The sequence below is a fragment of the Nesoenas mayeri genome (genome assembly GCF_963082525.1).
Source record: "Nesoenas mayeri genome assembly, chromosome: 5".
NCBI classification, from domain to species: domain Eukaryota; kingdom Metazoa; phylum Chordata; class Aves; order Columbiformes; family Columbidae; genus Nesoenas; species Nesoenas mayeri.
The window spans coordinates 61,350,393-61,368,437 of NC_137548.1; the positions used below are offsets into that span (position 1 = coordinate 61,350,393).

At 35.3% G+C, this 18,045-nt stretch overlaps 1 protein-coding gene across 1 annotated transcript in view; it reads left to right on the plus strand.

Moving 5' to 3' along the window:
* CCDC73 (coiled-coil domain containing 73) overlaps nucleotides 1-18,045 on the plus strand; it is a gene marked incomplete at both ends in the record, with an annotated part of 79,553 nt that overhangs the window by 49,951 nt on the left and 11,557 nt on the right. The window contains 6 exons of the mRNA XM_080345291.1: nucleotides 820-899; nucleotides 6,349-6,477; nucleotides 6,829-6,888; nucleotides 9,168-9,272; nucleotides 13,864-13,974; nucleotides 16,051-16,182. Of these exons, the coding sequence (XP_080201417.1) occupies nucleotides 820-899; nucleotides 6,349-6,477; nucleotides 6,829-6,888; nucleotides 9,168-9,272; nucleotides 13,864-13,974; nucleotides 16,051-16,182 (617 nt within the window). The remainder of the gene's footprint in view (nucleotides 1-819; nucleotides 900-6,348; nucleotides 6,478-6,828; nucleotides 6,889-9,167; nucleotides 9,273-13,863; nucleotides 13,975-16,050; nucleotides 16,183-18,045) is intronic.

Here is an 18,045-nt window from a genome sequence, read left to right on the forward strand (position 1 = left end):
TCCTCATCATGCTTGGCATCTTTAACAGAAAAGGAAAGAACTTTCTGGGTGTGACAGTGTCTGGAGTTCTTGTATTCAAGTGTTGTGCCAGAAGCTTTTTGAGAAAATAAGGAAAAAATATTAGGAATGAATGAAGAGGAATCAGGAAATAGAAAAGGCTGAAGAGAGACCTCAGAGGATCAAAATACTAAAATTAAATAGAAGTGACTTAAAAAGTATAGGCACCAGGGAATATCTTCAGCTTTTCATAGTGAAACTTCAAGGAATTTCCTAGTGATATCTTGGCCCTTTCAAAAGGGACAGAGGTTATTCTTAGAGTTTTCCTTGCCCTTATCCTCTGCTCTTTGCTGTCTTCCGTGTCCTATATGCATGTACAAGTCTACACATCTGTTAACTCAATTATTTGAATGTTCTGTGGTTCATTGTGTTCTATGTTTCTCTGAAAATAAGCTCATCGGAAAATTACAGTTGTTAAAAAGCAAAACTAAGATTAAAAGCTAATGGAGAAGTGATCCTAATAAAGTGACATAAAATGAACTAAAAATCAAATTACAAGTTAAAAAAAGGCAAACCAATGTATAGAAAAGTCTTAACTCATTGTCTGAGGTATAGAGCAACTGGTACCACCTGGTGTAATCCTTTAGTGTAGTATTAACATTATACAGAAAAAGCAGTTGAGTCACATTTTCAGCCTTAGCCTCTTTTCCACAAAGCTATTGAATTATTTTGTGAATTATATACACATACATTGCAGTTATAAGTCAAATATTCATTCAAACATGAAAGTACATATTAACATGTTTTAACTTTTGTTTAAAGTACAAGAAGCGATACAGCTCAATAAGAAACTAGCATCAGTGAATAAAAGACAAGAGACAGAAATCAGTAACCTGAAGGAAGTAAGTATAGGATGTATTTCTGAATGTTTAAGTGGGATTTTTTGGGACTTCTACAACCTGCTGTAGTACTTACAGAAGGAGTGGACAAGCAGCAGTACTGTTCTTCATTCTGTGACTAGTGGCTAAATTAATCTTATGCTCCCTTGTTGTGCACAGATACTTCACATGAATCCCAATTAAACTTTGAGCAGCTGTTTCTGTAACTCGGTAATTTTGATTTACCTCTACCCTGTCCTACTTGTTTCTCAGTGTTAGCAACCTGTCTTCTTGCTGTACTGTGTTGGCATTGCTTCTACCATCTGAAATGGAAAGGTAGCAGTGGTGGTTTCAGTTTAGTCAAATAGCAATGGAACATGGTGAGTAGTTGCCATTGAAGGAAGCTGGTAGATTGCATGTAGGATAAAAAATGTAACTGCATCTCCATCAGAAAGTCCTGTAAACTCAATATCTTTCCATACCACATCTTTTTCATATCTCTTTATCTTTCTATTCTGATTGTTTGTTTGTTTGTTTGTTTTGTTGTTGTTTTGGTTTGGTTTGTGTGTGTGTTTGTTTTTTCTCCTTTTGATTCTCTGAGGGTTCTAGGTAGGCAACAAATGCATGTTTGTTCCTGTCCTAATGTTAATCCCCAGTTTCCAGATTAATGCTTCGGACTACTGTGGAATCCTTACAAAGTTTGTGAATTTCTTGCAAAACAAAAAGGGGCAGTAATTCATAAATGAGGAGAAGGGACCATGGCTATTTTATATTTGGGTTAAACTGAACAAAAATTAGCTGTTTACCTACCCACTTTTTTGCCTGGAAAAGGAGATTTGAAGGTACAGAAGTGCTTGAAAACTCTTCCTGAATTGAGTGTTGTTTTTTGTTGTTCAAAGCACGCAGCCTCTTATTGTTAAGGTTCTTTGGAGTGTGATGCCTCTAGAAGCCTGACTTAAAATTAAACTTCATCTTGAAAAAGAGACAGTTAAACATTTTTTCATTTGTTTCATTCTTACCTTCTCTAGTGCTTTACTTAATTTTTATATTTATTATGTGAAGATATGCCAGCCACAGTGAAGATTAATTGCTAATTCAATATAGATTTTTTTAGTTACATACTACAATGTAACATGGCAAACCTCAGTGTCAAAAAGGTGAAGTTTTGAAGTGATTGATCTGAAGGATTTCAGAACTGCTACCATCATAGAAACAGACTGAGAAACACAGTAAAGCAGACACTGGAAGAATTCTCAAGTTAATATCTAAATCACAAATAGGTTTTATGGCATTTAGAAATGTTTATTTAGCTACCTAATTCAAATTATAGGTTTTATACATACTTATGTGTTATATATGAATCCTATATATATTGATCTGAAATATTTGATGAAGGGAAGAGCAACAGAAGAATATTGGAAGTTGTCAGTGGTGATAACTTTTCTCAGTAGAAAATCCATAGATGTTAAAATGGTAATATCATCATAGCTATGAAGGTCTGAGGACAATATTGTCTTGTGTGCATTGGGTAACCTTCAACTGTACAGTTTCCTTTTTAAAGGAATTGTAATTTGCATGTGACAAAAAGAGGAGCATTCATCTAAAAGAGCAAAATTTAGGAGTTATAGAATTTTTTAAGCATCATAGTAAATTATATTTGCTGCTTTTGGTTAAGAAACCAAGAATAATTAATTACTTAGAATTCTCTGAGGATACGTAAAAAAAGTGTTTAAGAAAATGTTACATAGTGAAATTTGTGAGCAGCAGAGGTGTGTGAGAAACTGATAGTGATTGATGTACTCTAGTGATCAAACATAGTGCTTAATCCATTCTTTTTTGCACCTATACTCATGATTCTTAAGGTCATGGGTGATGAATTTTAAATAAAATACTTTTAGATAAGCAGCAGAAGAGGCCAACTGAAACTTAATCTGCCTTTCTCAGTTCACCAGGAAATGCCTTTATCCTGGTTGTGTCTGAATTTCTTATTGGTTGTTAAGTATTTGACCATCTCATTCAGTGCAAAACTGAGCTGGAATTTAATTTCTTAGCCTTCTCATATTCACATAGCGATGCGGCACTTTGCTGCAGCAATGCCTTATTATGAAAAAAATGAAGGTTTATCTGTAAATACAGCTTTATTAATGAAAGTTGTGTATAATAGAAGCATATGCCTTTTTCCTCAAAATGCAGAATTTGTGTGAAAACAGAGTTTAAAAAAAAAAAAAGACATAGTGAAAAAAATACTGCCTATTTTTCATTATTCTCTATTTCAACAGTGTGCTTATAAAATGTTTCTGAGAAGTTCTGTAGTGTGGGAGTGCACATCTGAACTGTGCCTATAGCAGCTCTTGTGCTGAGGGGCTGTGGGCTCATAGAGAAGAGAAGAGAAAAGAGAAGAGAAGACCTTGGACCCAGACAGAAGTGCCCTGAAGTAGTTTAATTTCATTGTGGCTGCCTTGTACGTAGCCTCACTGTGTCAGATGTGATCTTAAAGTAGTCAGGTATTTTCCCTTCTTGGAAAATGTGTCTGTTGTAGAGCTGAAAGGACCAACAGGAGATCCAAAGCAATGGGAAATCTTTGATATTTAGAAGAGTTTGGAAGAGGGATTACCAGGCTCTTTTCACTTGCTACGTAGCTGAAAGGAGTCATCATCTCTGCAGCAGAAGTTGGGACGACTTAAAAAGCTGGTTTTATCTGCCTTGGAGAATTGACCGACCTCTAACAGCTCTTGACAACTTGTGAGTTCAAACTTCTTTCCTCTCTAGCCTCAGTGCTGGAGTGGGAATGACTGTCCTTAGTACTAAAACCTTAATTTGGCTGTCAGCTCTTATCACAGCCGTTACTTTGACTCAGAGCAGGGTGATCTCACACCTTTGTTCTTAATGGGAATATGGAGTTAGTGAATGCTATTCAGCATTTACGGATAAAAGTAAACTAGTGAAACTATGAAAATGCTGGCATTGAAATCCGACCAAGAAAAGCAGCAGAATGAAACAAACCTTTAAAAAACAGCTGTGCTGCTCAAGGCCTAAAAAATTATAAGGGCTGCACAGACCTCGGAAAAGAGCAAAAAGATTTACTTGTGATTTTGGATACACTTAAAGTTTGCATTAAGGCGTCAGCACTGTCTCGGGCAATGGTTACATCTCCCTGCGCTGGCTGCTTTGCCAGCCATGTACCATGGCCTCATGCTGGCACGTGTGTTTGTGTGGCCTTGAGGGAAAGTAGAAGGAAAATTTTGTATTCATTAAAACTACATTTTACCAAAAAAAGGGAGTAAGTTTTAGCTTAGATCAACTGGCAAAAGGAAAATACATTTAAGGAGCAGGACTGTTCTTTTGTGACACTCTTGCCTTGTGCTGGCTCGAAGTGTTTCTGAAACTATGTCCCTAAGTGTTGGCTGCCAGCAACACAGCAAAGGAAGGGGTTTAAAGCCTTAACATTCTTTCTTAACATTACCCCAAAACGAATACAATTATTTTGCAGATTCAATTTAATATATAGGGTTCAGAATACTGCTAGTGATCTTATTAAGGACAGAAAGCTACTAGAAAAATAAGCAAAAACTCTAAGGGTGAATTTTAATTTCGAAGTATGAGAAAATATACATATTTTATGTAGAAAACTATTTTTTATTTTCATACCATATAGCTCGTGCTTTCACTCACCATGGAAAACTTGGCCGTTATTTTTGGTGATCTGGTTTGTGTTGGTTGTTTTTGGGTTTGTGTTGAGTTTTGGTGGTCGGGGTTTTTGTGTGTGGTGTTTGGTTTGTTTTTCTGACTACAGCTTCGGTACATTAGCAGATCTGGGTTTTGTTCCAGATGGTTTATACACATCCATCTGCTATATACAAAGACAAAAATCCAGTCATCTTTCCTACCTCAAGGACCCATTTTACTTAGTGTGACTTGTCTTTACCCATGACAAAATAGGTAGTAAGATTTTTCTGAACAAAATAAACTGTGAGTTTTGGGAATGATAAAGTATGAAATCCACAGCAGGCTTCTGCACCTGCCTGTGTAGCACTCACCCCATTAGTCTAGTTCTCTGTGAAGACTGGCACAGTGCAGCTTTTCTCTTTCACAAAGTTAAAACCGCTTGCATCTTCCACCACTTAATTGTAGGGACTTTGATTGCATATCTCATTACAGAGCCTTCAAGTAAAAATAGTACAACTAGTACAACTAATAAGTTGTTATTGCAGAAGATGGAAAAAGTCTTCCTATGTTACAGAAAAACACAATTCTAAAGGATTGCTGTCTTTGAGTTTTGTAATTGATTCTGCGATTGCACTTAGTACTTACTAGATCATTTTAGATTGAATTATGGCTAAAAGACGTGAGAAATAAAGCCTTTAGCAAAAAAATGATTTATTTAAGCATAGTACCTATGCTTGTATTTTCTGTAAAACTTTGTGAATTTCAACTACAACATGATCTTCCCTTTTTCTTTTGTACTGTTATATGATTTTGTCCAGAACAGTTAAACCATTGCTCTGTGATAAGATGGAATTCCAGTTTTGTGAAGAAAAGTTAAACAGACCAAACTTAGTTGTTAGATAAAACTATTACCATTCTGAATGCTTGGTTCACCACTATGGCATCGTGAAGAATTCTTGATACTATCTGTGAACAGCATTCATAACCTCTGCTGTTTGTCTGAGTAAACGTCAGAGCGCTCAAGGAGAGAGCGATATTAAACAGACTACTTTGTACCAGAACGGGAGGGGTGGGGGAGAACAGGGCATAATATTTATGGCTCCAGGAACTATAAGTTGTAATTTAATGAGATCAAAGCATTTGCTGTTTATTTGCTCCACTAGGAGCTTGGAATAAACTGGTTAAAAAACAGATACCAAGAAAAAGCAGGATATTTAAAAGATTATAAAGACTATGAAATCAAAGGCATATTTTAGATGGAAAATCATGTTGTAGAAGCCTCTAATTTAAAATTAATTTAGCGTTCTCCTGAGATTAAGTAATTAATGTTTCAGGAAAAGCAAAGATCCTCCAAATTTACAGCCAGTTCCTGTTTTTACCAGATAGTCACTGTTCTTCCTTTTTTTTTTTCCCCTTCTGGTTCCCAGGAACGTATACAGTAGTTATAATAGGTACTTTATTCCTACTGTATATTTCAGTGTAGGAGATTTTACGGATACCAACTCAATGTCCACTTCTGATATACTTCTTGAAAGAAAAAAAAAATTGCCTAAGTATCATAAATACTTAAAACAGTAGAATTAGCACAATAACATTTTATCTCTGAAAAGAAAATTTTAGCCATGTGTGATAAGTTTAAAGTTTAGCTAGTCAGCCTTACAGATTTCAATTCTTCTAATTTATTCTGTTGTTTCCATACATTATTTAAAAGCAGGGCATGACTCAGGATAGTTTAAAAGATTTGTCTTTGTTTTGAATTGCAATGCCTATACTGGATGAACTATTTATACGTGTTTCCTGTGTTAAGGAACTGAAGAAAGTAACTACAGACTTGATAAGGTCCAAGGTCACATCTCAGTACAGGGTGGGAGAAGAAAACATCAATCTTGCAGCAAAGGAAAAACAGTTTCAAGAACTGCAACAAAAAATCAGAATGGTATTTTGGAATTTAAACAAATCTATTTTTTAGTGAATATTTTCTGTTCTTTGTTCAGCAAACATCATGGCAATGATCTCTCTGTATAGAGATTAGTGATTCCTTTCTACTAGCTGCATATACAAACAATACTGCTTCCAGAATGACCTTTTCTAGGGAAGTAAATGTGCTATGAATATAGGTGTAATTTTATAGTAAAAAAACATATGGCTAGGACAACATATTTTAAAATACTTCAGTTTTTTAAACAGCTTCATGATGATTCACAATATCATGTTAATACAATATTACTAAAGAAAATAGACAATAATTTTAAATGATTTTTACTGTTCTTCATACTCTTTTTTTAAGGAGACAGCAGTTAGTAAAAAAGTTCAAGAAGAAAACACTCACATTAAGGAAGAAAAGCTGGTGAGTTGTTAATGTGACTTTGCTATTTAAGAATCACTTAGAATATATGTGCTATATTTTATATTTAAGTTTCTATTAAAACTAATGAAATTCACTTGCTTACTCTTCAGGAATATTTTATCACTAACATAAATGAGATCTTACTCAAATTTTAGAAAGTGTACTAGCAAAATTAAGGACATTTTTTGACACTTTATTCCAAGTCTTAAATTTTTCTTTGAGTTCAGATGGGAGAAGTTTGATATACCCATGAAATAGTTGTTTACATATCGGTTCCGTACAAATAAGTGATAAGGTTTGCACAGCACACTTGCTGTTCTGCTTTCTGGTTGCCAACAGTTTACTATGATACTGCTGGTGCTGAAACCAGGTGAAATTGGAATCATGTGTCAATCGTATACAATGCAAATGGTGTTCCATTCATACAAAACATACACATTTAGAATATTAAGCTATACCTGTGCATGGCTAAACAGAGTTAAGACAATCTTCTATCACAAACTCAGCTATGTTGCAGAGCAAACCCTGATATTCAAATGGTTATGTGGAGCCAGGTATCAAACATAGCAAAAAACTTATGTTCCCTGTAATAACAGCATAATACACTGTTTTGCAGAAAATTAAGTGTAAAAAGAGTGAGTTTATTTTTTTTTTCTTAAACAGTTGCAGAATTTTCATTCTGCAGTTCATTAAAGCAAACATATCAGAGAAGTGTATCGTTCTTGTTCTCAGAGAGGGACAGAAGCAGGACCCTGCTTGTATGCCCACTCACTGAAGGCTCAGCCAGAAGTTCTCTTCCAATCTGTAAAAGCCTGTTTGCATTTTGAGTTTGCTTTTTAAAAATACCTGCCAATAAACACATGGAAAAAATGGCATGCACACTCAGGCCTCAGTACTCCCACAGCCCTGAACACGCTAAAAGCTTTTATGTGGAGATGCTTGTGGCATAATTCTTACGTGCGTGTGATATGTATTATCTAAGAGAAGGACTCTATTTTGTTTTTGTTCTGTGTGAATTGCTATAGGTTGGTTGGTTTTAACATACAGTGGGTTTTGGTATAAATCTGGGGATGGCTCTGAGATGAACTTCATGTTTTCTCCAAAAACTTGGGTTAGAAGACCTGGATTGCTCTATCATAGAGTCCTACAAATTTACCAGCTGGATTAACTGAAGATGTTGGCTTCAGTGGTTCTTGGAGTGAGGCTGAATATACTGTCTAAGTTAGAGCTGATTTACACTGAACTGTATGCAGAGAAGCAATCTTGTCTAGTAGAGTGAATGGTTTACCAGATTCAAAGGACATGGCCCAACAGACCAGCCTGATGACACTGGGCAAGCTGTTCCACATCTCTGGGGTTCAGTTTTCTAGATGTATAATTGAACTAAAGATAAATTAAGCTCCAGTGCAAAAATAGTATTTATCTCTTCATAAGAATATACATGCCTGAAAAGGAATGAGAGTACACCCAAAATAATGGTTTTATTTTTAGTAGATAGCTGTGTCTGTGCATGCAATAGAACAAAATAGATAAATTTGAAAGCTCTTTGCAAGTGTACGAAAGTCCTTTGTTTAATAATATGTTCCTCAATATATCTTGAAGCAACTGAGCACATTTAAGACTGTCTTCTGCCTGAAACTCAGGGGGTTTTGTCCTGTGCAGATCTTCTTTTAGTAACTGCTGTCCTGGTCTTTAGGGAGTGGAAATTGGCTTGGCTTGATCATTCCATCTGCCTCAGAATCTTTGGAAATGTGCTTTGTAGTGTTTAGTATAAAATGACTCTCTGTATCCATTCCATCCTTGTTTTCAGTTCACTGCAACAGACTTAACGGCAGCATCCATGGGTTTGCAAACCACCTTAATCAGCTCATTTTAGGTGGCTTTTTCCATGTTTTCCATAACTGCAATATGGTATCATAAAATTATTCTGATAGATCAGTTGAGCTCACAGAGGCATTGGATTTGCACTACATGTGTTTAAAGTATCGATGGATTGTTCATTCGAATGATAAGAAAAATCTCTGAAAAAGAATAAGTTATAATAAGTGATAATAATGTTATCTTCTCGAAGGCAAAAGGTCAAAAAAACCTGGAGTTGTTCTGATTTCTTCCTACAAGCCTTTACCCAATGTTGACATTGAAGTACATGTTATAGACATGATTTTGTTAACACTGGCAGAATAATAAATATGTCAATCTAAAAGACATAAATTATCTAATGTTTAAACTTCAGAAACAAAATCTTATTCAATATATCCTAATTTGTTTGTATTAATAAGGAAATTCTTAGCTCTCTACAATGCGTGCAAGAGCTGCTTCAGCGAATAACCCAAACGAATGTTAGAATGGAAAGTGAATTAAAGGCACTGAAAGAAGAATATCAGGTCAGATTTTTCTTGATTAGACAAGCTGCTACTATCTGTTATGTATTTTTAAGTCCAGAGCTGTTAAAGACATCTGAATGCTTTTCAGAACTTTTGACCTCACTTCCATTGCTCCCTCAGCTCCTTAACTGTCAGCATGAACCCTGAAGCACAGTCTATGGTTTCCCTCTCTTAGTTCTCCCCATAAAGTAAATCATGGTTGCCATTTGTATCAGCCATTTCTGGAGGGTAAAACCAGAACATCCTGGGGGTTGCTTTCAAGTATTTTGAAATCAAATTATTTTGACTTCTGCTTCTTATAATTTCCATGTTGATATAAATTTATTTTCTGGAAAAGACTTCAAATTTCAGATCTTCATAGCCGGAACTTGTCCTCAGTTTTATTATAGCAGAGAGCCTAAGAGTAAGCATATCCTCAGCCATTTCTGGCTGTGTTGTCTGGTGTTGTATTTGTGCTGGGGGTGTTAAGTAGTGATGCTGGAGAGTGTGGAGTTGCAGCATTCCTCAGTTCCTCTGTGAGTGCGTAAAAGTGGCTCTGAACGGATTAGATCCAATATGACACCAGCAGACAGATTGGCCCACAGTGCATTGAAGATTAAGGTCATAACTGTTCTGGTGAGCTCTGCTGTGCGGAGTTCAGGTACAACCATTAATTGGACTATTAATAATTAGTATCTACTATTTGTCCATACATAACCACAACTATCCCATTCTTTGCTTGGCCTGTGAGGCCAAGGTTTTGAACTAGGAACTCAGTTAATTTCAAATTAAACTTTATTTTATTTCTAAGTAAATGCTTCTATGGTATATTGAAATTTGATTCATTTCACGTAACCTTTACCTTTGTCTTTTAATAGATATAAGCAGTTTGCCTTCTGCCACAATACAAATATATGAATTTTGCATTTTGATGAAACAAGTAAGGTTAAAGATAAGTTCTGATTTCCATCTAAAACTAGCTACATTTTCACTAGAAACTGAAGTACCTGCTTTTTAGTACTGGATAACCTGTAGTGATTAGAAAAGAAAGATATGTCACTGATTTTTGGATGTCTAGGTTCCTGTGTTTGTATTGTTGTGCTGGATTTTCATTCTTTGATCTTGGAGTGCTCTAGAACCAAGAAGTGCTTCTCAATGTGGAGAACAGTCCCACCAGTTCATTATGAATCTTCAGAGTTCTGAAGTTTGTCTTCCGTATATTGGCTCTTTAAAAAACAAAAACCCCACAAAACACAGTTTGATGGGAAAAAATTGTCTTTTTCTTAACATGTTTAAAACTTTTTCACAAAGATTAACTTGACAGTACCTTGGCTGTAGAATTGCCTAAAGAAGCATCATTTTCCATAACCTCTATTATTTATCTGTTAGGTCCAGTGAAACAGCTGGATTACTTGCTCTTCATACAATAATGGGTTTTATTATAGTAAGAAGGTAACATGAATTTTATGTTTTAAGATGATTGAGATTACTTTGTAAATTAAACCAGAAGCTCAAGATAATTTAATTGGTACATAGCCTTACTGATTGTGACTTTCATAATACAGGGGGCCCTTTATGATCCTTGTGTCAGGATTGTTGAATAGCAAGTGTGTTCTAAAAGTGCTTTTTTCTTGATAGTATTTCTGAGCTGTTGTTTCTCATCTCAAAGTTTATAGTATGCCTTAAACCTCCTGCTAAAACTGTGAATGATATCTGTAAGTCTTATCTTTGAGGACTCCACATAATTGTCTACAAGTGTAAGAAAAGCGTAGCTAGTTTTGTTGTTAACATATGAATCAAGTCTCTGTTTTGAAGCCTAAACACGCCAATAGTTGATTTCTGATTCAAATTATACTAATTCCTATTAGAGAGCCAGCTGTGAGTCCCATTTATATTAGACTTTGGAAAGGTATTAATGTTTTCTATTTTTTTTAACTACAGGACAAACTATTTCTAGTCATTAAAGCTTCAGTGTTGTCTTCAAGGTAATTTCTTGCAGGCATAAGTACTTGAGATGAAATTGGTGTTACAAGACATGGAGAACTAATAAGAGGCTCTTGATTCAACCTTTGAAAGCTCGGTTGACTATATGAGGACTCCTCAATACTTAGTTTGATATAAATATCCCTTCTTAGTCTTCACTGTGGCACTGAAGAGCAGCTAAGATTTGATCTCATTTGGGCTTTGTGAGAGCACTCTGTGCATTCTCAAGACCAAGACATTCTTACTTGAGAATGGGAATGAAAATACTAATAACACTTATATAAGCACATATGAGTGACAAGCTTTCAAGAGATCACATCTGGAAGCACAGAAGTGGCTGGATATTTTAACAGATGTGTTTTTTGTAAACCTGACAAATACAAGCATGAAATGCCACGGTTCCCTTAAACAGCGCGATGTAAATATCTCTATTAAAAGAGAATGTCACATGTTTTGTTCTTTCCATATGAGCTCATGGGGTTATTTTGATTTGTCAGAAATATCTGTCTTTCTCTTCAAACTGCAGTCATAAAATATTGTTACTTTTTATAGCTACTTGTTTGGCTGACATTTTGATACAATTACCAGGATATTCCAGGGAATGCGACAGTGTTAACTGCTTATTTTGCAGTGTCATTTTTTTAAAGCAACAAATGAAACTTAGAAAAATTTGGAGCTGTATATATAACTTGAAGGATCTAACCACTTGCCTTCCAGTTTGAGAGCTGTTGCTTTCATCTTTATTGATTCTAGAACCACAATATGATGAATGGAGTCTGAAGGTTATGTTTTATTCTTGTGTTCTGTCCTAAATCCCTGTCGAATTTGTGGATCTTGCTCATCAAGAAAGAGAGTTTCTTCAGAATAACAGAAGAATGGAAGGAGTGATTGTACAGTCCTATAGAAATATTTTTATTCTTATACTCACAAAAATTATGGCTTATTTTTGGGCTTGAGATGACAGTATACTTAAACATTCGAGAAGCATCATACTGTCATTTCTCATTCTGTCTATGCATATGTAGTGTTAGGATACCAATGTCCTTATGAGTTCAGAAAAGCAAGTTATAATTCTTTAACAGATGACAGAATACTTGAGAATGCAAGGAATGCAGGTATTCTCCTCTCTGTACAATTGGCTTCAACATACGATCAGTTCTATTCATCTGTTACTCCTGATACTTTGGCCTAAGATCTGTGGTGGTGTTGTCGTTACCACTTAAAAGAATGAATCCTGTGTACAATTGCTAACCTAAAGATATGTAAATCCTTTCAGTTTTAGGTCAGTCCACTCATCAGCAAAGGTAAGAGTGACTTGCAAAGCACCTAATCAGAGAGACTGACTGTTAAATTCCATCTCAGAGGAGGTTGCATTTGAGACACAAGTGACGTCCTTGGAGTTAGAGCAGGTTTATCAAAGACAGGAGATCTTGGACTTCTAGTTTATAGAACTGGACGGAAGGTGCTACGCCAGTGTGATTGTTCAGATGATATATTGTTGAATTGTCTCATCTTTTTAATTATAGAATCTGTCAGAGAAGATCTATTATATTCTTAGACACAACTTTTTCCATTTGTAAAAAAAATACAAGGTAGTCTAAATTTTCCTAGTGTTAATACCTGTAAAATGTATTTGTATTAATAGTGTAGCTAAATTAATGTAGTCATTTCAAAATGGATGCTAAGTGAATCAAGAAGTAGACTCATTTTGAGTTAAAAGATTAAGTAAAAGGGAATTGCTTTGGACTATTTCTTCCATAACATTTTTCAAGTGGACTTCCAAAGAAAGTCAGCAGAGAGTCATAAATATGTAGCTGGTCATATAGCTACATGTATTAAAGTCATGTTTACATTATCAAATATATTTGTGTCATCTATATAGTAGACAGTGGATGCAGTAAGTCTTTTATCTTCCATATTGTTATAAAAATGTGATAGGATAAAAATTCCAACAGTACCCGAGATGTGTGTGAAGTTACTGCTCAAGTTAGACAAGATTGCTTTAATTTAGCACAGTGCAGCTGAAAGAGTCAACCCAAAAATGTTGCAAGTACAATTATGATAGTATAAAACTTAATATTACTGTTATTTTAATGCAGTCCTATTCCACTGATCTAATAAAAATAAATTAAAGGATAATCAGACATATACTTCATGTTCCAGTAGATATGTTTTAGAATTTAAAGTTTATACAGTTTATAAGATAGGTTAATAAACAATTGAGGACAGAAAAACCGATCAGAAAAATAGAAATCTTTTATTTGAGTACACAATAGTTTTTTCTTTAAGTACAATGGGTCTAGATTGTGCTACAATTCATATTTCTCATCTCTGGACTTCATATTACTTTTTCAGCACATTAAAACTTATGCAGTGAAACTGAATAATGGCAAGTGTTTTTATACCCTTTTATAGCCATTTCTTTTTTCATAACCTCCCCCTGTTTCCTGTTAGCTAAACTATAAGCACCTTTCTGTTAATTTATGAAAATTATTGTTGAGATAGCACATTATTGCTGATCTGTATGGCACTTCCAGCATGTTAGAAGCAAAGGTCCAAGCAACATAAAACACATCAAAATTCATTAATGCGGTATTGATTATTTTTTGGATAATTAATTTTATTGCAGGCCCTTGAAAGAGATAATGAGCTGCAAAGGGAGAAGGCAAAGGAAAATGAAGAAAAGTTCCTTAATCTTCAGAATGAGCATGAGAAAGCACTAAGAACTTGGAAAAAAGAGGTAGGTTTATTAAATTAAATGCTAGAGTATTAAAAGGTTTTTGAAATAGTCATCAAGCATTTCAGGTAATTCCTAAAAGCCAAGAAAATATTGCAGAAATATGACAATAAAAACCAGCAATTTCTTTTCCAGTAATGCAGACTCTTCTAGAAATGAATATTTTTAAAAGGTAGATTTAAGAGATGTGTTGACTTCTGTGCTCTAAAAGGTCAGTGCACTTCCTGCAGTTGTATAAAGCAAGAGCCAGAGTATCAGGTGTTACCTTGAATTTAGCACTTAAAAATATTCCAGAATTACACACTTGCCATCACCTAAATATGGAAGCTGATACACTTTCTAATTTACATTGAATTTTATGTATTCTTCAGAAAATTTGCAGATTTTTACACAACTTATTCAGAGAATACCAGCATTTCTAGGCTGCGCTCTTGTACTCTGAGAAAACTATCACTGAACTGTCATATAGTAAAAAATACATGTAAAGCCACATAGACTGAAGTGACATAGACTAGAGATACGTCTGAAGGGCCATATGCCCAGGAAACAAAACAACAAACAAAGCAACCTCAAACTGAATCAGGTAGACATACTGGATACAGGAGAGCTCCTGATGTATCAGGAATTGTTCTGTGTGGACTGTGGGGTAAAAGAGGATAAGAAAAGGTAAAAACCTGTATGTCTCCTCAGTGAGTTCGCCTCTGTGTACACCTAAACAATAATCAGTCTTCAATATTTGCTGCTCTTTCCACTAATGCATTACTTTTAAAGAATACTTCAGTAATTATTTAATCCAAAATAATTAGCAAAATATTGTAGCTGTAGAAAGTGTCTGCACTAAGTATAGAAAGATCAATACTTCTTCAATAAGACAAGATATTTTAGTGTGTAGAAACCAGACTCTAAGCAGCATTTGTTTAATATTCTTGTATTTTCTACTTCTACCTAATTGGTACCTACTGCCAGACAGGTTTTTGGATTTGGTAGATAGATTACCAGGGAGGCTGTGGGGAAATAATGCAAAGTTGTCCATGTAGTCCTGTTGTCTAAAGCCAACTCCTCTGAGTGCAGCCACTGTGGAGATGATGGCAACACGAGACTACAACAGAGCTGAACTGCTTTGTCACTCAACTGCCCTGAGGAGGTTTGATCTCCCTGATTCCTGAGAGAGTCTTACACCATAGTTTCCTTTGCAGAATTTGCCCTGCTTATTTCTCAGGAATGTTTGCAACCATTCTTTAGAAGATTTCTATCCCCCCCCCCCATATTTCTGCTATGGCTGACTAGAAATTTGGTATCTTAATTTCTTAAAGTATAGCGCTATCGTGGATAACGTTAACGTTATACACTGCTCTGGAAATATTTATAAGTTAAGTGAAGGTATTTCTGTAAAACTGCCCTTCTGTTCTTTTACTACTTGGATGTTTGACCCACCTTTTTGTTCTAAATACTAAATTTTAGTCGTTACATAGCCACTGAAGACTCATTGGATGTTTGAGGTTATTTACAGAAGTGCCAAACAAGTTATTTGCTATAGATTCTTGACAATGTAGGTCAGCAGTGTCAAGCTCATTTTCACTGGGGCCACATCAGCCTTGCAGTTGCCTTGAAAGGGCCAGATGTAATTTTAGGACTATATAAATGTAACTACTCCTACATTACATCTGGCCCTTTGAAGGCAACCGTGAGGCTGATGTGGTCCCCGGTGAAAATGAGCTTGACACCCCGGATGGAGGTAGAGTTTGAATGATCACTAGCATGTTTCTTTGAGCCAGAAAAGGAAGAAAGCTACAAAAAACAAATCTCACTTTTTTTGAGCATTGCTATTTGAAGTAAATGGTGAAAACCCCCAACTAATAAAAGGTATCCTCTCTAATGGAAATGTGATTAAATTTTGGTTTAAATGAAAGAGCTCAGAATTATCTTACTTTGTACAAAGAAATTCCTTAGCATCTATACTTTCTTTTAAGGATTTACTTTATTTTGCTAAGCTGTCGATACCCCTGTAAAATGCTGTTCTACATATTTAAACATGCAGTAAAGATCTGTGCATGTTCTGTGTACCCTCAATTATTACAGGAGGAAAACATGAGAAGAGAAATAGACACTATTAAAAACGAGCTGAATTCCCTTAAAGGAGTTCATAGACTTCTTGAAGATTATCATCCTCCTCAGGGAAACCAGCATTCTGAGCAAGTGGAAAATCTGCAGGTAAGTGTCTCTAATAGCTGTGGTACTTTTCATTTCTTCTAAAAAGTATTAGAGAATGAGAGACAACAGTTTTTTGCATCTGGCTGTCATGTCCACTGATCTTCCGATGACATTGCTAAACCAAAAATTTATCTGATGTAGTCAGTGATCCAAGATGCCATTAAAACTTACTGTACCCAGAGAATGTTCCCCTTTCACCCAGAAGGATGCTTATATCATAGAAACTTGAGATGTTACCTCATTAATGAATGTATACACAATAGATAGCAGTTATCTTAAATAATCTGTCTTCACTAAATCCTATTTCACAACCATATTTTGTGTGAGTTGTTTCTCAAATGCTGTGGCAGCCCCATTGACCTCATATGTACATAAGTTCCCTGGAAGTGTGCCGGTAAGTTCACTTCTACTCAGAGGAGCTAATTTCAACCTCTGTAATATGGGACAGATCACAAGATTCATTTTATCAACATGTAGGTTATCTAAGTTCTTCAGTTTCAGCTTAAAAAAAAAACAACCCAGCCTTTATTTCACTTAAATCACCAAAGGCACAGCAAGCTCAGCAAGTAATGAATGCAGGAGGTAAAAACTGTTTTATGCAGAGCAGGTTGATCTAGAATTGAGCTTGCATGGCCGGATGAACCAAATCCTTGTTCAGCTCTACATTCAGAGCACATACGAGAAATCAACAAGTGGTGAAGCACATGAAGATGGTCTTTTGGAGCAAAAGGAAGAGCATGGAGCCCTGCAGCTTTGTGTTATCCCTTACTGAAACTGAACTGGAAATTTGTATTCTGGTCTTTTGTAAGACTGAAACAGCGGGGAGAGTCATAAGCCATAAGAAAAACCTGTTCAGCTAAGTATTAGTTATATCATTTTTTTCCATTAGTTTTTATATTCAAGTAATTAATTATCCTTCAAAGAAGGGAAAACTCATTTTGCATGTATATGATTTTGCTTTCAGTGTTACGAAAATAGGAAGACACTGAGACTGTAAAGACAGATTACTTTTTTTAGAACTAGTTTATGCATTGTCAGTAAAATGGCTAGCCATAATAATCTTTTAGAATTGGGAAGAACTTAAAATCCATTTATTCACAATGCATGTATGTATGTTTATAGCTCACATACACGCATATATAGACATGTACATATCTGCTGGTATGTGCTTAATTATGCAATGGAAGTTAGACTTGAAATGAGCACTCATCGTGCCGAAGCTGTATGATTTCAACAAGGTATAATGCAGCGTGTATAACTTTTAAAAATCATTGTTTCTTTGAATGACAATGAAATATGAATTATGTTTAGGATGCGGAATTAACGCATACAGTCGGTCAGTCATTCGTGATAAAGAGGACTTGTGCTTACTGAGTTGAATGTTGACAAGCTTAAAGCATATGATCATAAATGCAAAAAACTCTGAGATGTGTTCTATGAAATACATCTTACACTATCTCATAGTAAATTGCCACACCACTTTGTGTTGCATGATCATAAGATTTCCAAAGTTGGGCAGTTCAGCTGAGTCAAATCTCCAGTGGAACACTGCCAAGAAATTACAGAAGCTGCAGCAGATCATATTGATTATTCTACTTTGCGGAATTTCACCTTGCATCAGTAATGAGTCAGTGTCTGGTAAAACATAACAGGGCAAGGTGTTGGCTATGATTTAGACCTTGACTATGGCTCCAGGTGTTGCAAGGAAATATGCATATATTTAATTTTACACCTACTGCAATCTGAAACCCCTCTCTGTGATTATTTGTGAGGCATAAAATTTAGAGTGTGTGTAAACTTCTTCATACTGATCACCTGCGGAAGAGTAATTAAACAAAAGGCCATTTTTAAAAGAAATGTACA